The sequence below is a fragment of the Sander vitreus genome, chromosome 9, assembly GCF_031162955.1.
Source record: "Sander vitreus isolate 19-12246 chromosome 9, sanVit1, whole genome shotgun sequence".
Lineage (NCBI taxonomy): Eukaryota > Metazoa > Chordata > Actinopteri > Perciformes > Percidae > Sander > Sander vitreus.
Genome location: NC_135863.1, coordinates 22,351,003 through 22,373,078, shown reverse-complemented (window position 1 = coordinate 22,373,078; position 22,076 = coordinate 22,351,003). Strand labels below are relative to the sequence as shown.

The 22,076-nt window shown below is 42.7% G+C and overlaps 1 protein-coding gene across 1 annotated transcript; it reads left to right on the top strand.

Annotated features, from left to right (window-relative positions):
• Nucleotides 1-4,432: 4,432 nt before the first annotated feature.
• On the top strand, nt 4,433-20,595 carry hapln4 (hyaluronan and proteoglycan link protein 4). The gene is made up of 6 exons (XM_078258185.1): nt 4,433-4,559; nt 15,801-15,990; nt 16,300-16,472; nt 16,671-16,786; nt 17,199-17,385; nt 19,351-20,595. The coding sequence occupies exons 1-6, from the start codon at nt 4,463-4,465 to the stop codon at nt 19,740-19,742; spliced, it is 1,155 nt and encodes a 384-aa protein (XP_078114311.1). The 5' UTR covers nt 4,433-4,462; the 3' UTR covers nt 19,743-20,595.
• The last annotated feature ends 1,481 nt before the right edge of the window (nt 20,596-22,076 follow it).

Genomic DNA, 22,076 nt, shown 5'->3' with positions numbered 1-22,076 from the left:
TATTCATGGAATAAAATGGAAGGACCTTATTGAGTTGCTATTTCTTTAAGACTCCCTTCACAAACACACACACACACACAATCTTCAAACCGCCGTAAAAATGACCCTTGACCTTAAATATCTGTAGTAATAAAGTATTTTAATACTGCAAAAGATCACTAAGAACATGTACATAACCCTTACTGTTGCATAAACCACACAATCTTGACTGGGTTGTAGTTTTACAACTGTCCCACATTAGGCTAATCATACTGTACCACTTTAGGACACTTGTCCTAAAGTGGGACAATAGAAAAATCAATTAAAATCAAATATATAGTTTAAATATACACCATGCTATTTTTTAATGAACAAACATTTCATGAACACATTAAGATAAAAAGTAGCATAATTATTTTGATAATAATTCATTTTTACTCTTAACACCAATTTGGTCAAAACTGTATGTCACTGACGTTCTGGTGGCTTTCACACATAGACAGTTAAAGAAATGGACCAACAGATCCCGTTGCTCTGGACGGAGAGGGCTGAGCATTACTGCGCAGCTGCAAACTGAGCTTGCCGACGTAGATGTGACGTGAGCAACCTGTCTGAAAGTTGTTCTTCTGGTAGCTGTGCCAAGAGAAATCTCAATCATTCCGAATATTGCAGAGACGGAGAGCGTAGGTATATGTAAGGAGATAACATAGGCACAGGCTAATTATTGCTAACTAAAATTCGTTACTTAACATTAGTAATTAAACTTAAACAGCTAATGTAAGTCGAAACTGCCTGCGAGCTTCTCCGTGGTTATGACACAATCGTTAGCCTATTTAAAAAAAACGGCTATTACGGGGCCATAACCTGAGATACAAGGTAATGGAGCCTTTTATACATTGTCATGTTTCTTTAGAAATAAACAATGGACAAATAGAGTCTTTAAACGCTTCAGATGTAAAGTTATTCGCTGTCAAAGTGATGTCAAAATGAATGGCAGTCAATGGAATGCTAACGGCGGGTGAGTGCTAGGTAGCATCAAAATGGCGCCATAGGAGCTACGCTTTGTGTACGCTCGCTTACCCTCTTGAAAGGAACATGCCGACTTATTGGGACTTTAGCTTATTCACCGTATCCCCCAGAGTTAGATAAGTCCATACATACCCTTCTCATCTCTGTGCGTGTCGTAACTCTGTCTGGCTCCATCTAGCCTACTGTCCCAAGTGACAAAATAAAGCCAACATTTTCCTATTTACATGTTGTGATTTGTATAGTCACAGTGTGTACAAATAACAAGGTCAGAGACACAGCCATCTTCTAACCATATACTGGGAACTATATTCTCAGAAGGCGAAGCACTGCTACTTGGGCGGAGTGATTAGCGCAACACCTGAAAAGCACTGTTGTTACTCTCTGCTCCTCATCACGGGGCTTCTCAGGTGCTGCGAGCAAATCACTCCGCCCATGATGGGCTGAGCTGAAGGGTTCTACGAGGTGAGCGGACAATATAAATATCTCCCGTTGCTAAGGGTGGCAAGTCGTATCTATGGTCCTTCCTATTTCCTGGAGGAGTGAACAACGTTTGCATTGCATAAGAACCTTATAGGATGGGAATGATTGTTCCAGGTATTAGTCTAACTCTCAGGCGTAACCAGGGAAATGGAGTTACTGTTTGGTAAAACTTTAGATTTCGATTGTAAAACAAATTAAATTATAAACTAATGCTTTAAAAATATGTTATTTGGCAAGTGACCATGGATGGACGCCTCGTAGGGCATTAACCCTTACTTATCTAACTCTGGGGAATACAGTGAATAAGCTAAAGTCCCAATAGGTCGACGGGTTCCTTTAAGCCTGCGGTAAAAACCCAGATTGAGAGGCATTATTCCGAATGCGCTGTGTACATGTCCAAAGAATGCCTCTAAAACCCGAATAATACCGGAATATCCCACATGTCTTAAGCGGAAAATGCTATATTCGGAAAAAGGCCTTATTCGGAAAATCCAACCGGAATATGCTGTTTAAATGACCCATATCAAATTCGAAATATTGTCATTTTCGGAATAATAGTGGAATATTGGTGTGCTTACAACATACTGAGTGTTAACATTGACCTTGAATTTCTCACTCCGACAAAGCATTGCTTAACAGTTTTCCCCCCTTTTTCCTTTTGTGCTGTGTCTCATGCTGATAGGCCTGATGCTCCAGGGACAGCCCACCACTCACACAGTGATGCCACACAGGACTGAAGTATCTTGGGCAGCTGCACAGCAATGACAGGTCCACGTCCTTGTTCTACAAGACGCTGCTAGTCAACTTGAATCTCAGCAGCACAGTATATGCAATAATGGAACCATCAGCGCAGTTTCATTTAAAAAAAAAGTTTAACACAAAGTGCAGCTGCCTAATGCTGAGGGTACTGTCTACTCTAATTGTCGGCTGCTATCATCTCCCTCCCCCTTTTCCGCTAAAGCCCAAAACGGTCTCCTAAGCCCCTTCCCTCCACAAGGGAGAATGAATGCGTGTGCATGAGCAGTGATTGACATGCAGTTAGACACCCCCCTCAGCAATAAAGTTGTTTGGATGAATGCTTTGACTTGATGACATAAATCAGTCTTAATCTGCAGTCATACTCTCAACACTAACAGCTTCCATTATTTCAATTGGTCTTTAATAGCAACAATGTTCCGCCTGAAAGTTAATGAGGTTTCACTGCATTAACTGCTACAAACTGTGTGACACTCAAACCAATAAGTGACACTCTAATGGGCTTCAATAATGCACAAGAAGACATTCAAACATTAAATCAGTGTGAAATCATCACTGTGATTGACTTATCCACGCAGCCTGCACAGTCAAATGTGGCTGCGTCATCGGAGGACTGCGGGACCCACAAACACCGGTGGTTCCCCTGCAGTGCGAGAGATCAGGAATGGGACTAGGGACAGAGTGGGAGGAGAGAGAAAGCGAGGGAGGGAGGGAGAGAGGTGAGTGCTGCTGCAGAACAACATTTAGCCTGGCTGAGGAGTTAAACGGCGCGCACCAGCACATCTGCTCCATCCAGGCATTAATCCTGTTGTGATAGCCATGGTAAGTTCACTTCTGTGCTCCATTAGTACAGCTCTGCTCTGCAGTTTTCTGTGCTGCTGTGGGAACTGCAGGGATGTTTATTGGACTAACCTTGACAAAAATGATGCAGCAGAGCTGTTTATAGTGTGCAATGTGCATGTAAAGAGGCTGCTTTAGCACCTCTGCTTCACTCGGGCCTGTTCAGATGTTGTCTACTGTAGCAAGGCTGTTACATGTTACATAGGATGTGGTTATTCACAGGTGACACTGCCAATGCAGACCTCTAGCAGTGCACACAGCTGCAGCACACAGATTGGCTCCTGTATTTTGATGTTATGATTATTTCCCACCACTCTATGTATCTAGTTTTTATCAAGGCTTTGCAAACCATCATGGATTCATGCAGCACCACTGGGGGTATAACATGCTGGGTCAAAAATACAGCTAAAGAGAGCTCGTAAAGATTATGAGCACTTGACCAGAATAAGCAGCAGTAGCTTCCAGAAGTGTTTCAGCAAGGTGATCCTTCATTGGTCACTGCCAGGGGAGATTTTTCACATACTCAGATGTCAGTTTCAGAATGTGTTGTAGTCTCTTTCTGCCCTTCCTAATGTCTAATATATATATATATATATATATATATATATATATATATATATATATATATATATATATATATATATATATATATATATATATAATGTTATTTATTTCTTCTTCAGTAATTGTGATGATTTCATGTCTGCATATATTCCTTTGTTTACTATTGGCCTCTACTGAGCCAAGTCTGTTTCCCTCAAAACTTTCCCAATACTTCCTTTTCCTTCAACTGGCTCTTGGCAGTAAAGATAAAAAAAGTGCCAAACAAGCTTTAAGTTTTGACTATCCTGTGAGGACTATCTTCTCTTTTCACACGACACAGCTGGCAGTTTAAAACTGCTATGTGCAGCAGACTGTGACTTGAAAGCATGTATCTGAAACCAAACAGTCAAGTCACAGTCGGCTAACCTTATTTTGTGAAAGCTGTGAATTATCTGCTACTTTTTGATTTGCTCAGTGACCAGCTAAACTACCTAACGTTTAAACACCTAAAGTGTGAGTTCTCTGGTAGGGTTTCAGCATGACTGAAAGGCAGGAGACAGTTGCATGACATATATTATGTGTGGTTATGGTCTTTCATTATGTATGTACAAAGTCCAACCAGAAATTTTCATACTAAAGTTGCCGCTGCCGTTAGGTTAAGACCTTTGTTTCTGACACTGAAGATGTCAAGCTATTGTCTTTGGTACTCTTCACCTTTGTATTTTAAGGTCTCGATTGTTTTCTCTGTTTTCGTTTAACCTGCGATAACCATAATTGTCTGTTTTTTCCCTTCCTGCAGTTCTCAAAGCAGCTGCGGCCTCTGGCCTTTGGGAAAATGTCCTTTGTGGTTTTCATCCTGACTTCTGCCCTCTCAGTGACTCCCCTGCTGTCTGACATAGACAAGGGACGGAGAAAGGTGGTGCACGTGCTCGGTAAGGAAAAATGATTTCTTTCCTATTTCTCACAGCTCACAGCTGCAAAGTCAGGAGCTCTTCATTCTGCACGGCTCTGCATAGCTGTTACAGCATGTGTTAGAAAAGATGGAGGATACACTGTCTGTAGAGGTCACCTCAGAGTTATAGTGATGACACCTTTAAAATCAGGAAAAATGCTATTATTAAGTTATTAAGTCTTACCCAGGGCTTAAAGATCCAAAGTAAAGAAAAAGGCGAAAACTAGCATGCTCAAGCCTTCAAAAGAATCTAATGAAGGATTTTGAAACTGTAGTAGGTGTATGCACAGAAACACGCAGAATATTTCGAACAGTAGCTTATTACGTGTGCCAAGGCTGTAGTAACTGTAGAATATTAATACATTATCAAAGTTGTTAATATCCCATCTAGCACTACTACCAAGTATTCACTTAAGGACTTTTACATTTAACCACTATAAATATTAATGACAACAGGGATTAAACTAATCGACTGCATGAGACCTGGCTGTCCATATTATCGGCAATGAAAAAGTTAATAGATATAAATTTGTTCTTGTTAGCTTCATTCTTCATTAGAATATACATTCTCCAATGAGTGAACAACTCCTGGACGCCCCCTAGATATGCATTATATGTAAATCTATCTATACATTCTTGAAGATACTTTGCAACAAGTAACATCAGCCATTAGATAATATTTTTATTAATATAATATAATAATAATATTTTTTTAACCAGGAAAAGACTCATTGAGATTAAAAATCTCTTTTTCATGAGTGTCAGCAGCAGCACAACCACACAAACACAAAATACACAAACATAAAAAAACTTAAATCAGCAAATCCCTCAAAGTCAACCACAATCCTAAACACATCAGGCAAAACATTTACAGCCAGATGTAGCTGCCTCCAAGTCAATCAACATCCTCTTAAAAGCGACCAATGAGACCAGCTCAGTAAGTTTCATGGATTTCTGGTAGAGGGAGCAGCAAACTTAAACACCTTTTCCCCCAGTTCAGTTCTAACCTTTGGAACAGACAGAAGGAAAAGATCCTGGGAACGAAGATTGTAAGTCCTACTACTATTTACACTGATATAGGTAATGATTAATTAATTATAAAGCAGGAGGATCACGTGACCGATGAATCGCATGGCTGCTCAGGGCTAAAGCTCCTCGCCCCATCTCCGCATTTTCATTAAAAAACAGATCTATTCTTTTTTACTTGACGTCAACCGCTTCATTTGTCACCACGGTAACTTAGTGGAATGCCTGGAGGAGCAAAAAAGCAGACACCGCTGCCGTTTACCCAACCCGAGCAAAGAATTCTGCCAACTCTGCTAATAGAGGGTTTTCACGACGCGTCATCAGACCCGAAGTCGCCATGTTGGAGGTACTCCGCATCACAACAAAGCACAGGCACTGAAGTAGATCCCGAACGGCGTTAAGGAAAATGGTTAATTATTGCCGTGTTTTAGGTTGTACCAATAGGTCAGACCGAGAAAAACATTTGGAATATTATCGACTTCCAAAAGTTATTAACTTTTTATTAAGTTACCAAGTTATTATTCCAGGAGAGGAATGTCAGAAGTTATCAGAGGAAAGGAGGCGCTTGTGGTTGGCAAAGCTCAACCAGGATCTACGAGGGAAAACTCTTTCTTGTTCGGTCTTTGAAATGAAAAAAAAACAATTGAGAGTCACTTGGCTACACCTTGAGTATCACAATGATATCATACAGTTAAGGTTAGGTTGATTAAAGACGTTATTGCATTACTTACTTTGGCCTTCACAACACAACGGTCGTTAATGACTTGGTACTGCGTCTCCCTCACCCATCCACACACCATCTGGTTATAAGCCTCCAAACTTTTGTAGGATTTAAGGGCTTCTGCTGTGTATGGGCTCGGCGAGAAAACCAGGTAGTTTATATCGGGATATGCAACTGAAGGAAGAATCACCGGGTCGCCATGGATCCAAGAAGAGGGAGCCAACTTGTAGGGATCTGCACCGCCAGTAAACTGTAATTTCTCAAAATATCGTGCCTTTTTTGTGGTCCAAGTCCTTCCATGCCTTTGCATCTTGGACGCGTTTTTATGAGCTTTTGTAATGTTTAGACATAAAGTATTAAAGTATGGAAAGTGCACAATACTCCATTACTCCATTCAGTTGTTTACATAGAGTGCCTCCAATATGGCCGCGCATCCAGGTTACCGCCCAGAACGTGACGTCGGTGAAAACCCTCTATATGACGACGGCTAGCGAGGTTTCGGATGCTAACGTGGACATACGTATGGAGGAGGCTATGTCCAGGGTCCTGGAAAAGCAACAAAGTGGGCTTCAATCAGCGATCCACATCGCAGTGAAGGAAGCGTTGACACGTTGCTTCAACACATCATGACAGAGCTGGAGAGGCAGGGAACTACAGTAAGAGATCTATTACAGCGACTAGACGAGGCTCAGAAGGACAGCAGACAGATGAGAAACACGGTGAAAGCCTGCATTGATGACCAGAGGAAATTTGAGTTAAAGTTGGCTCAAGAAGAAATAACGTCCAAGTCATTGGGCTGAAAGAGGGCAGCGAAAAAGACGACCCAGTTGGATTTTTGCAAAAACAGTTGCCAAAATGGATCCCCCTCCTTACGGAACAAGGCTACCATCGAAATTGACAGGGCACACAGAATCTATGGCAAGGGTACAACAACACGCACGCTGATTCTCAGGTCTCTAAGATACCAGGACCGTCAGGCAATTATTGAGGGGGCGAGACAGGCACAGCAGGAAGGCCCGATTCGTGATTCCAACGCAACACTGCGCTTTAAGCCTGACTACAGCGCTTTCACTGCCCAACGGCGCCAGGAATTTATAGGAGTGCAGCGCAAGCTGCATGCTAAAGGCATCCCAAACTTATTTATCTTATTTATCCGGCAACTCTGAGAGTAAACCACAGAGGGAGAACGCTCACATTCACTGCACCCGAGGAAGCGGACAGGCTCTGTCGGGATTTGGACATGAAGGAGGGGGACATGACGCCCGCGCTGGGCGCTTCGCGACTGGACCGGGAGCTGTCATCGGGCCCGGAGGACAGCGTGGGGACCTTGTCCGATACGGGAAGCTGAGCGGGCGGACCCGACGACTGTAGATTGGCGTATTTGAGACACTGTGCAAGCTTAACCGAGGACATTGCATGTAAGTTTGGCAACCTGACTTTAAAGGAATGTTTGATGAGGCTGAAAACATGACGGACACAGACTGCTCAATTTACACAGCCAATTCCAGAAACTGGTAGCTGGTTGGAATGTGGTGGGTGAATTTGGGAGTCAAGCTGGGGAGAAATATTTGATTGGACTGTAAGAACATGATAAACACTTATCTTGTCATCTATATTTACTACTCTTGCATGGTTTGTTTCCCACACAGTCTATTTCAGAGCGTAATAGCTGGTCGAAACTATAATGTATGAGCTTGGGAGAGTTATAAGGAGCATTTGATTAGACTGCATTTTATAATCTATGTCTACTACTCCTACATGGCTGACTTGTTTTTCATACAGTTTATGTCAGAACTTAACAGATGGTTGGGACTTAGTTTTAAGTTTTTTTTGTAACATTGTTCATGTTTAACGTAGGAAAGCATTAGACCTGTTTCAGTTAACCTGTGACTTGACAGGAGGGGCAGTTTTGAGCTGGAGTTTTTGTGCGAGCTGTGTTTGATGCAGCCACGTATCCTACAGAGAGGGAAGGGGGTCTGCGGTCTCGGAGGGCTAGGGGATTTATTTTATTTTTTGTGTTTTCACCACACTGTGCTTAGATCTAACAGTTCACCCTTTGCTACAAATTTATCAGTGAATTCCGGTAGGGTACTCGAGACATATATATGTGTAAATTCTGAAGATGGCTGAACTTTCAATAATTTCTGTTAACATCAGGGGGCTAAACGATCAAACGAGCTAAATTCCTGGACTATTTAAGAAGGAAGAACATAGACGTGGTGCTTATTCAAGAATCACATTTACGTAAAAGAGATGTAAATCGTCTACAAAATAAATATTTCAAAGTTGCTGCTTCATCTAGTGACGACACCAAAACCAAGGGCTCCATCGTGTTGCTGTCACGGAGATGCGCACTCACTGTAGACAACAGTAGTAAAGACTCTTCAGGCAGGATAGGAACTCAAATCAGCGTTAAAAACAGCTAAGAAAGGGAAAACACTGGGGTTGGATTCCATCAGAACTTTTACTACAGTACTTTGACACACTAGGACCTATCATTTTACAAACTTTGACCTCGGCCATAGAGAGGGGCACCTTTCATCAACAAACCAACACTGCACTAATTTCGGTCCTACACAAAAAGGGCAAAGATCCTACGGAGTGCTCGAACTACAGGCCCATCAGCCTCATTGGGACTGATATTAAGCCTTATTCCAAAGTCTTGGCACTACGCCTAGAACGCTTCATTGAGAAGCCAGTCCACCCCGACCAATCAGGGTTTATACCAAAGTGTCAAGCTGCAGACAATATACGCAGATTACTCCATGTAATAGAAGAAGCCAAAAACCTTCCAACAACAGCAGCAATTTTATCACTGGACGCGGAAAAGGCTTTTGACCGCCTAGAGTGGAACTACTTGTGGCAAGTAATGGAGAGGCTTGGTTTGGGAGCCAGGTTCATTGACATGGTACGTACTTTATATGCGAATCCCACGGCCATAGTCTCAACCAATGGCCTGCATTCACAACCATTCCCCATTGCGCGGGGCTCGAGACAGGGATGCCCGCTCTCTCCTATGCTATTTGCGATCTCTCTTGAACCGTTAGCCCAGGCCATAAGGCAAAATAAAATATGTAATGTCCAGATTAAATCCAATAACAACTCAATATCGTTATTTGCAGATGATATTTTGCTGTACATATCTGACCTTGACTGTGGACTTGGACTCTTGAGGATTCTTAAGATCTTTAACGAATTTGGCTCAATCTCCGGCTATAAAGTCAATTGGAATAAATCTAATCTTCTTCTGTTGAACAACAGACAGGTGACATCAGCTATTAGTGATAAAATATCAACCCAAAGCAAAATTACATATTTGGGCATCACCATTCACGCATCACTACAGTGAGTTGTCCAGGACAACTATGAATCTATACTAAGTAGTAGGGGTGGTACGGTTCACAAAATCCACGGCTCGGTTCGTATCACGGTTTTAGGGTCACGGTTTTCGGTTCTGTACGATTCTTGTTATTTTTTCTTTTAATCTTTAACACTGCAGAAATATACTTCAGCATATGATATATAGCTAAAATTAGCATATTGAATGCATGTTGCACAATACATGCACACAGTGGCAGTTCTATCTATTGTTTTATTTCTGCTGTCATTATAGGTAACATGAAATCCAAAATGCACCAGACTATATACGACGCTGGCGCATCCTCCAACTCCGGGCAGCCTTCCTTATCTCTCCCACTTACCATTTCTACATGTGAAGCAGCAGCACTCCACACTCCACCTGAGGAGCGGTCGGCTCGGCGCCTCTCAAAATCTGACGAAAATCTTTTAAACTGACCTTTGTCGATCAAAAAAACGGACAGATTCAGCAACTGTATGGCCTATTTCTCGCTTAAAATGTTTTCAGAAACACTTTTCGGTGAACTATTTTCGTAAAATACGAGATCATATTCGGAACGAGACGCCATTAGAGTCTGTTTTGAAATTCGGGAGCAGCAAGAACCACGTGACACGTTCGTCCAATCAGCTGCCATGTGTTGCGTTCGTCACGCTCATCCCCCTTGTCATTTCCAGTAAATGTTTTAACAACCGTGCGACACACACACACGCTCCGAACCGAGACAAGCGAACCGAGCGGTTCGGATGTTTTTACATGAAGTAAAAAGTAAAGTAGTGTTCAAAGGAATCTGGCCAATTGGTCTGCGCTGCCGGCATCGCTACGGTCCAGGATTGCTGTGGTTAAAATGAACATAGTTCCTCGTGTGAATTTCTTAAGTAAAATGATCCCCTTACCCCCGCCAATACATTTCTGGAAGAAACTTGATACCGTAATTCGGCAGTATATTTGGAATAATAAACAACCCAGGCTAAAATACTCTACCCTGCAACGTACCGCTAACATGGGAGGCCTGGCCCTCCCTAACCTTAAAGTGTACCACAGAGCCTTTCAGCCAAGGGCCCTCAGAGTGTGGATGGACCCCTCACCTACAGTCCCATGGAGAGAAATAGAGCAAAACCTCACTGGAAGTCTAAGACTGCAAGACCTTGCCTTCACAGGTGTGTGTTCAAAAAAGTGCATGCTAGCCTATGGCCCTATTATCACCAACACATTGACATTGGAGGAGCAACTACGCTACACCAATAAGTGGCATTTGAAAACCCCAATTTGGCACAACATACACTTAGGGACCGTTCGGTATTTATGGAATGGACCACCGGAGGAAAATAGGGGAGGGTCATGTCTTTTTATTCTTGACTGAGGGGAGGGTCATCCAACATTTTTCAGTCCGGGGGTCACCCAACTTTTGTATTCATGAAACAGCAACATTTCAAAGTGGCTTGTTTGGTGCATATTTTTCCATGTAGCTCTTAGTCTCGGCCCTCCTTCGCTACCAGATGGGTCCGACCCATGAGTTTGCTGGGGGGCAGTGGGAGCTGCCCCCCTGGTGGCTGAAACGGATAATTGCATTGTTTAAAAAATGAGTGGAATAATTACGTCTGACATGATCAGATATTTTATAAATATCTTAAATAACACAAAACAACTAACTGGTGGTAGGTAATACATCTGATTTCATATACTGCTTTAGTAAAAAAAATATTACCTGGCTGACGATGGGAGCAACAGGACGCAAAAAAAGAAAATTACTGTTGCACTATGTCTGGACATCTTACCGTGCCAAGGTTGTAATAAAGGTATCCTAAATGCCACATTTGATGTCAGCTTACTAACTGATTGCGGGTTTTGTGTAGATTTTGACTTTTATACGTTTATTCCACTTTGTTTAAACGGCGAAGTGGAGGAAGCCTAGTGACGAGTCCATAGCAACCAGTTTGTGTGTTGAATGTTACCCAGAGTGCCTTGCTGAATAGTCTCAATATTTTATTGTTTTATTTCATGTGAATACTAGTTTACTAGAGAAGTAATTTAGTATTTGAAGTAATGCAGTAATGCAGGAAGTGTGCATTTAGTTTCCATGCTTACTGTGTTTCCACAACAATGTTAGTGAGTAAATTTACTGAAATGGCCACCACACCATAACAGAGGAGTGTGATGCGTCAGATGAGAATGGTTTCAATAGATGGAGATGGAGAGGTTTAGTCATGTATGTCATGGCTGTTAAAAAACAATGGGAATCTGTATATATTTGCTAAGCACAAACCAGTACAGAAGGTATCAATAAATTGTTGGGGGAGGGTCATACCTTTTTTCCAAATGGTTTTGGAGGGTCATAGAAATGTTTTTACTGGCGATGGGAGAGTCATGTCTTTTTTGGCTAAAGGTCCCAAAACTCCTCCGGTGGCCCCTTAAATAAATAACGAACAGTCCCTTAATGTCTGGTAACAAACCTTTTGTTGATAACCAGTGGAGTGACAGAGATTTATACTCTAGACCAGCTATTCAATGATGAAGGTATGTTAAAATTTGAAGACCTGAGAGCTAGCTTTGAGGCCCCTAGGACATCCTTCTTCCTTTATCTTCGCTTAAGATCAGCCCTAAAATGTCATGGAGTACCATGGGGGAACAGTCTTAAGATGCACCCAATCATTAAATGGCTTGTTGATTCTCCTGTGAGAGGATTAGTGTCCGGGATTTATGCTAAACTGATTGAAGTATCCGTAGGAGAACTCCCAATAGTAAAGAAATGGGAGCGAGAGCTGAGCTCAGAGGGGAACGTAATTAATTGGGAGACAGTTTGGGACAACATTTCCCACTGTTCCAAGAACCCAAATCACCAGCAGATCCACTTCAACATATGCCATGGGACATATTGGACGCCTCAGAAGAGATACGTCTCTAAAGCCATTCCTACTCCCTATTGCACGTTCTGCCAACCTGAACAAACTGGAACTTTCCTGCACATGGTCTGGGAGTGTGAACAGGTGCATGAGTTTTGGAATGAAACAACATCAATAATATCTGATGTGATAGGATATCGACTTTCTACTGACCTGATTATTTTGTTACTTAATGATGAATCTAAATTACATCTACTTGGGAGACAGAAGAAAATTTGGCTAGCCGGATCAACTGCGACCAAGAAAATGATAGCTCAGCGCGCCCCCCACACGCTTTGTATAAAACAGTGGTTGGCGTATTTTCTGGACATAGTTATGCTTGAGCTCTCTACAGCAAGGATTAACAAAGCCAAATCATCGACGATAGACCTATGGAAAAACGCAGCAGCACAAGTATCAGTCCTAATGACCTCAGCATCACAAAAGGTAGAGGAGAACGACTAGGCAAGGTGTGATTTCTGTTTTTGTTTGTTTGTTTTTGTTTTCCTCGAGACCGCAGAGGGTGGGGGGTGGGAGAGGGTTGTTGTTCTTGTTCAGTTGTATTTGTCTGTTCTGTATGTTCAAAAAAATAATAAAAAGTTGATCTTAAAAAAAAATAATAATAATGATAAAGTAGAGTGACTGGTCTGTGACTGACCAGCCGTCGTCACAGAAGAGAATTGCTACCGCGTGGCGAAAGCTTCTGAGGGATGCAGTAGTCAGACGGTCCGGTGGCCTACACTGCCTAGATCAGCCAAACATTCCTCAAATACAATCTCCCTAACCGAATGCTTATAGTTAGGGAGTGAGGAGTCGCAGCGTATGCCTAGACCGGCGGGGCAGGGTGTATAGCTACAGACAGAGCACCCCAGCTTCCCTCTGCTTCTCCTCATAGTCATCAGATCTACCTATCATATAATCAATAATATAGTGAGAGTAGATGGAGGCAGGAAGTACAGCCCGTTCCGGCAGGGGAGAGTTCAAGCCCGATCCGGCACCTCTCTTTAGCCTGCCTCTCTTAGTTATGCTATTATAATTCTAGACTGTTGGGGACTTTCCTTCCTCCCTATGACACAATGAGCTGCTCTTTCATCTCTCTTTTCATTTGTTCCTTTTATGTGCATCCTTCTCCCAGAAATGCTTGTTACTAATCTAGCTCTGGGGAGTTTACTCCCCGGAGTCCTTATGTTTCTTCTTCACCCAGAATATCACCTTGGATTAGGGTGGCACCAAGACCTGGGTCTTGGGTGCAGCTGTCACTAGGGACCTGCTACACCCTGCTACGCTCTGCGATTCCCTGCAGGGTCCGGCTGCGTCCTGCTGCGTCCTACCGCGTCCACCCATGCTGTGCTGTCCCACATTACACCCCGTAACGCTCTGCTGTGCCCTACTATGACATGAACTACTACGACTACCATTGTAGTCACTGTTCCATTATTTTTATTGTGACTATTACTACCACTGTTCATCACACCCCCAACCGGCACCGTCAGACACCGCCTACCAAGAGTCTGGGTCTGTCCGAGGTTTCTTCCCGAAAGGGAGTTTTTCCTCGCCACTATCGCAATAGCTACCGCTAATGCTTGCTCTTGAGGGAATTATTGTAATTGTTGGGGCTTTGTAAATTATAGAGTGTGGTCTAGTCTTACTCTATCTGTAAAGTGTCTCGAGATAACTCTTGTTATGATTTGATACTATAAATAAAACTGAATTGAATTGAATTGAAAAGTATATTTTCCTCTAAAAAAATATAGAAGATTGCAAGTATAAAGTGGCATAAAATGGAAACAGTTGACTAAGGTACCTACTTGCTTGGGGTCAGAATAACTCCACAACAGACTAACAGACACAACTAAAAGATCTTGTTGTCTTATAAAGTCATTATGGCTAATATGTTAGCAAATAGCTGCCTATAAAATGATCATGCCATTAGAGTCGTGACCACCTGATGAATTTAATTCCTGTATTTACTCTTGTTTTGGTCTCCACCAACTTCTAAGAAATATATCTGGGTCTTTAGATGTTTGACATTCTTTTCCAGGTTGTCCCTAACTTTGCTTGTCTGCTACTAGACAGGTAGCGTACATGGGTTTTATTAGAACTTGTTTGCACTAATTAACGGCTGCCTACTGCTTCTAAGATGCCAGTTTTACCATGACAGTGTAGAGTTGCATGCTATCCCATCTTTAAATCTCAACGCCCTTCACACAGGCACTCTGAAAAACCAGCAGGAGTCAGTAGTAACATGGAGTTGTTTGCCTTAACATCAGTCTGTTGCAGCGTTGGGAAATAATATGCCTACAGTTCTGATTAAACACCACTTTGCTTTCATGGCTGCTGCTGATAAACAACTTTGCAGAGAGCAGTTAGCAGGGTGATGACTAATTGCTGGCTGGCATGGATAATTGTTGGTGCCTTTATCTGGTCACAACATAGCAGAAAACCTCTTGCAGCAGCTCATTAATTGTTTGCACGCACACACGCACACACACACACACACACACACACACACACACACACACACACACACACACACACACACACACACACACAGCTTCTGAATTTCTGCCAAAATGCAAACTAGGTCTTGTTAAAGCCCATTAGGGGAAGAGGCCTATGGTTACCATTAGTCTTGGGTCATTTTGGTGAATTGCTCTCGAGAAAGAGAGGTTGAGGTTAAAATTTGGAGTGGGGTAATCTGATGAATGATCTGGGCAGAGGAGCAAGTTAGCTCCACACTGGACTATTTGACCAACATGTTTTCTCCACTATTGATATGCTGGATGTAGAGGTACTGATGTGACAGCACAGGTAAACAGCACACACTTTATTCAATTTTGCGAGCGCCTCACTGTGTATCCCTCACAAAGAGAATCAAAGATTTAATTTTACGATTAGAATAAGAGTTAATAAGTAGCTAAGTATTGGCCGTCTCAAGGGCGATTGCAATCAGGATCACAAGGACTTGACTGCACATACTTTGCATGGCAATGCATAATTCCTTATGCATTTGCTTGTATCCACCACTTATTTTATTATTTGCCCTTAATTTAACCGAGTTTCATGACTCAAAATATAGATTTCTGGCCAAGTTGGAAGTGCTGTAGTGGCATGCATAAACATCAATCAAAACCCATTTGCAAAAAGTATAAAAACAGTAAGAAAGCAGAACCAGCAAGATTAAAATAAATGTTACATAATTATCATTCCTTAAATACAGTATTTGTTTTTGCACAGAGGATGACACCGGTGCGGTGATTGTGCAGACAGCTCCTGGTAAAGTGGTGACACATCGCGGGGGCTCCATCACTCTGCCCTGCAGATTCCACCATGAGCCGGAGAACACCGATCCTGCTCGCATTCGGATAAAATGGACCAAAGTGACTGATGCATTGCAGTTTGAGGATGTCTTTGTGGCACTTGGAAGGTGAATATTTTCAGCCAATCAATTTGTATCTATTGTTTTAATGCTTTTTTTCTGTTTCTCAGTTATAGGGCCCAATCCAACAAATATTGTTTTGATGGATTTCAATTTATTTCACTGCCCCGTAGATGCTTAGCACACATTCACTATCTAGTATAATGTAAGTATTTTCACAAACCCACTCATATGTCTGTGTATAAGGCTATAAAGTAAGTCCATTTTTCAAGTTAGAGCATTTCTTAATTATTTTGCTCAGAGCCACTTTATTGAGGGAAAAAAAGATACTTTTACATTTCTGTCAAATGTCTCCAGGCAGCAGCGTGTGTTTGGATCGTACAAAGGCCGTGTGTTTTTGGAGCAGGCAGGCCCAGGCGACGCCTCAGTGATTATCCAAAATGTCACACTGGAGGACTATGGACGCTTTGAGTGCGAAGTCACTAATGACATGGAAGACGATACAGGATTTGTCAACCTCGACCTAGAAGGTCAGGAATTAAAGATGCAAACTGGAAGAGATTTTGTTGAAGCTCTGACATCTCTAATGCTCGACTGGCTCTTATAGTTGGCCAGAGAGATATACCTATATAACTTCACATGAGATCCAAGTGAAATTCATACATTTACTTATTGACTCACCTTTACTTATTAACACTCAACAGTAGGTCTGTTTCCGTCACATGTAGGAGTGGTGTTTCCCTACTATCCCCGTGAGGGGCGCTATAAGCTCAACTACCATGAGGGGGAGGATGCCTGCAAACAGCAGGATGCCATTCTGGCTTCTCACTCTCAACTGCACAAGGTGAGTGTATGCCTTTCCTTTGGATCAAATGTCTGTCACGTTCAAGGCAGATTAAGGGAGACCAGGGTAGAAGGCACAGATCACTACCAAGGATTTATTAGAGCTATGTAGATCACACCTTCCATAGCACATTCACTTATAGGCTACTCTTTTAGTTGCAATAATGCACTTACTGGCTACAATCCTCAGTCATAAAATGCTTAAGAGCAGCAGTAAGTCTGAAATTAAGAATATGCATATGACCAGTCCAGACATCTTACTGTGGGCCCATCTTCCTATTTAAAAAAACATATGCTTTAAAGTCCAGAGTAATGGAGGTATGTCAGAAGAGATAAACCAAATTCTTTCTCCTCTTAATAGTGTATTTAATCCTTCAGTATGACACACTGACGTACATTATCTCCCTCCACAGGCCTGGCTGGAAGGACTAGACTGGTGTAATGCTGGATGGCTGGAGGACGGCTCAGTCCAGTACCCTATCTCTCATCCCAGAGACCAGTGCGGCCGCAAGGACACCCCCGCTGGCGTCCGTAACTATGGCTACAGGCACAAAGAGGATGAACGCTACGATGCTTTCTGTTTTACTTCCAAGCTCAATGGTGAGAAACTGAGAAGGATGTAGGTGGGCGGCCTTTGTTGTGTACACAGGCATGTCTGTATCTGAAGATCAGAAACACTTTTTAGTCAATCTATATGATCATACGACTAAATACAAACATCCAACTGAATATAAAGCATCTGTGGCTCATAATTGGAAGAGAACAAGACATTGGCGGAGCTGGATTGTTGTGGTACTGTATAGAAAGAGGATACATCATGAGTGTTGGACTGTGGGGAAATTAGGCCCATGTCTCTGATTTCTGCCTGTGATCTTGCCGGCCTAAGGCCATTGGATTTAAATCAGGCTGTGTTGATTCAGCCCTGCAAGGGCCACATTGTCCTCTGGGTGCCAAGCATCGGCTTTCATCTCCCAGTTCTTTGATTTACATCACATTCCCACAGAGAGTCTGCTATAGTGTCTCTGTCACACACCTCCAGGATCATAAGCTCAAAGAAACTTAGGGAAATCAGAGGCTGGACTAGTTTTTGCAGCATGAAAGTTATCTCGAGTCCCAGGACAGTTGAACAAGTCTACATGTATGTAGGAGAAAAAGGTGTAACAAAAGGTTTTACTCCATTACTTGATTATTGTTGAAAGATATTAATGTTTTATTAATCAATATTAAACCATTAATTATGGAAGGAATAGTTTGTTATTTGGGGAACTACATTTATTTGCTTTTTTGCCAAGAGTTAGATGAGACAATTGATATCTGTACGCTAGGTATGAAGCTAAAGCCAGCAGCTGGTTAGCTTAGCAAGGGGGAAACAGCTAGCCTGGCTCTGGCTAAAGCTCGCCATTTGACCATGGCAACTACAGGAACCACAGCGATGGAAAGGAGGTGTGCACCCTGCTGCTGCCAAAACAAAACACAGAACATGGATGTTGCGGTCTAAAAGCACCCTTCTTTTCTTTGTAAGGATTAAACAAATGCGATATAACATATAGAAAATGTGTCTACGAAGCGAGCTAAGCGAGCTAGCTTCATATTTACCCTACAGAAATGAAGTGTCTAACAAAAACATTGGCCATATTAGTGAAACATAGTACATGATTGTTTAACAGGGAATTTTAAAAATGCAGTTTCAAAAAAACCTTACTTCAATCCAGCTTGTGCCTCTTTGAAGTTTGAAGGAGAATTGAAATCTTCTCATGCATTCTAAAAACTAAATAGGCATTTTATTATCTAAATAAAAGACACTGCTCTTCAATGAATAATAAACAATTTTGGGATAGTCTAAACTGGAACAAAGGAACCTTAAACGATTGCTCGTGGCTTCCCCTGTGTGTTAATTATCAGTCCGTTTCGGGCAGGAGGTTTCAGCAGTGTTTGTGACCGATACTGTTGCTCAGTCCAGCTGGAAGGTATTTATTGAGCGTCCCCTGGGGAGTATGAGACAATATTCTGCCTTTCTAATGGCCAGCAGTCACATAAACAAGCATAAAATCAATAGCTGAGCAAAGCGCAAACCTGAGGTTGTGGACATGATTTTAATGATAGCAGTTGTTGCTGTTTAGAGAAAACACCAACCTCTTTATTCATAGTTTGGGTCATCTTCCTTTGCTTCTTTCTAAGGAGAAGCTTACTTTGTGATTCAGTTCAGTTGAAACAATTCAGCCAATCAGGACACCAATTGCTTTAATACTGCCAGGCGAAAAAGTCTCCCCAGAGGTGAGATGAAAGCAAAAATGGAAGCATTTTAGGAGTAATTTTAGTATTGCTTTTTTTTGAGCAGCTGCCCAGACGGTTGTTGGAACGATTTGATATTCTGAACACAGACACAGACAGACTGAGAATATCTTCCCTCAGGGCTTGGCTTGTCTCTGGGGCTTCACTCTCTCATTCACTCCTCTCTCTTTCTTTCCTTTTACCCTCCTGAACAATGCACTTGCTCTGTTTTCTTTCACCTTTTCAGTTGTTCTTACAACAAACATTCTCTCCTCTCCTTCTATATCCCCATAGGCAAAGTGTACTTCCTCAAACGCTTCAAGAAGGTGAACTATGCGGAGGCAATGAAGGCTTGCATTCGAGATGGCTCAGCTGTGGCCAAAGTGGGTCAGCTGTATGCTGCATGGAAGTTCCAGCTCCTGGACCGCTGTGAAGCCGGCTGGCTGGAGGATGGCAGCATCCGTTACCCCATAGTCAATCCCCGTTCTCGCTGTGGAGGATCCCAGCCAGGCGTCCGACACCTGGGCTTCCCTGATAAAAAATTCCGCCTCTATGGGGTCTACTGTTTCCGCAGAAATGAGGATGAAACAGCAGGTGGTACTGAAACGAGAAAAAGCCCCACAAATAGTATGACAAGGAGAAAGAGCAGCCGCAGCATCCCCATGAATGCTACCAGTGTGATTTAAAGTGTAGAGACTGAGAGCAAGAGGGGATGCAATTTAGATTTGACAGCAACAACTGTCGCCTAGCAGCCGACTCCATTCATTGCTTTTAAAGTAAAACACTTACAGACAAGATGTACTCATTTGCAGATTTGCCAGAGAGAAGAAGCGAGGCTGTATAAAATTAAGGGTGACATCTTTATTAGGGTGATGTTCCTTCCGTCTCCAGTCAGTCAATCATCTTAAGGAGTATGCTAGCACTTCTGTCGCTGGAAAACTGAGGTTAAACAACAGCTTGATCATTACTCAGGCACACATCAGATCAGATGCAATGAATATCCTTGTTTACGTGTGTGTGTGTGTGTGAGTGTGTGTGTGTTTGTGTGTATCATATATCTGCCCCCTGCTGTGGCCCCTGAGCTCCATTCTGAGCCAGAATCCCAGTGCCAGGGTGAAAAGATCCATTACTGTGTGAGACAGGATGATCTGCCCGACTGTACGTTTTGTTTAATTGCCTGTATCCGGGTGCCATGTTTGGTTAGCAACACTCTGGCACAATGCGAGTCATTTTTCTCATTAACTAAGACCTGGCAATATCATCATCAGAGCTGCACAAGTAGTGAATATTGCACTAGCTCTAAAATGATTTCCACTTTAAATACATAGAGCTTTATTTTGTGATAGCATCTTAGCTTAGACTGAAGCAAGCATGTATTGTTTGGCTGAGAGTAGTTGCTGAGGCTGAACAAGCAGAAATACAAAGCTACAATAATTGCTATTTCTCATAAGCTACCTGGGCCACCAGTTGCACTATAAATGTTCAAAGCAGCAACCTTTATTACAGAGTATGTTTGCCACTATACAGAATGGATGAATGTTCTGGGGGAAAAAAATAAAAGTCTTGAAATTGTTGCGTTTGGGTCAAGTTATTTTTTTCCTATATCAAGAGATCTACTGATGTAGGACAATTTAAAAGAAAAACACTGATTAAATGAGACATTTAGCAAATTCACTTCCATAATGGACTGGAAGGTTCAGTAAATGTTCCGATGAGTTTAATGGACAATGACTGCATTTATACAGTGCTTTTATCCAGAGCACTTTATACACACACACACACACACACACACACACACACACACACACACACACACACACACACACACACACACAAATGGCAGCAAGCAAACATACAAGGCTCAGGCCTAAACATGATGAGCAATTGGAGGTTCAGCATCTTGCTACTGTAGGACAGTTCAGGGAATCACTCACTGACCCTGAAGGCTGTTTTATGCTTCTGCGTCAACTCCACGGCGTAGTGACCCTTTCGGAGTTCTGTGTCGGGGTTGCTTTGCATTGTGGTGCATTTCACCGCCATAACGCTAGGGAGTGATAAGTCTGAGGTTATTTGCGAGGTGTCTGCCAGCCAGTTTATGTTAGCAAGCAAACTTTAGCAGAACTGCCCACAAAGCTAATTTCTAAACGTTACTGACATATAGACACTTTACAAACGGATAACCCCGTCATTGTAAATAAAATATGTCTGAGTTTATTTGCAAAGCTTATGTCAGTGAACTAGCATGTTGCTACTCCCCACAATAGGCTGCATGAAACACCGACAATCAACACACAGGACGAGTTGACCAATCACAATCCTTGCGATCTGCGTTGCCTCGACACAAAGTTACTGCCAATTTCCACCGGCTGCGTAAGTGCGGCGGAGTCATTAGGTTTCCATTAAAGTCAATGTGTGTATTTCCACTGACTGCAGAATGGCTGCGTTCTGACTCCGGCACAGCTCCGGCGGTCCGCAGCCCTCTGGAGCAGATACGCAGAGCTTCTATTTTTGCTGGACGCTGGAGAGCTCCGCAGCAATTCAGCACACGGCAGATGCAGTGCGGGACGTCGAGCACAGAAACAAAATAAACATTCGGTTAATTTTCTAAATAATCATATATATCATATTTCCCTGCGCTACACCTTGAAAACACAGCACAGAGTTGTTTCCCCTCTACTCCTCTGGATGGAAACAAACTGTTGTTGGTTTTGTGGTTCTACTCTACGTGAATTTGCGAGATCTTGTGGGTCCTCGTGACTACAGCTGTCGGTCATGGCCGCAGCCGTGCCGCAACTAATCCGGACCTAGTGGGTATTGACGGACGGCGGAGCACGCAGCCGTTCTGCGGCCGAGCCGGTCCGCAGATGTTCTGCATTCAGTGGAAATCCGGAGTTGCACATTTTTGGAGGTGCACGTCGAGCTACGGCGGAGGGCTCAGAGGGGGGTTCGTGGCAATGCAGAGAGGTCTGCGGGGGTACGCCGTCAATTTGACACAGAAGCATAAATCAGCCTTGAGTTTA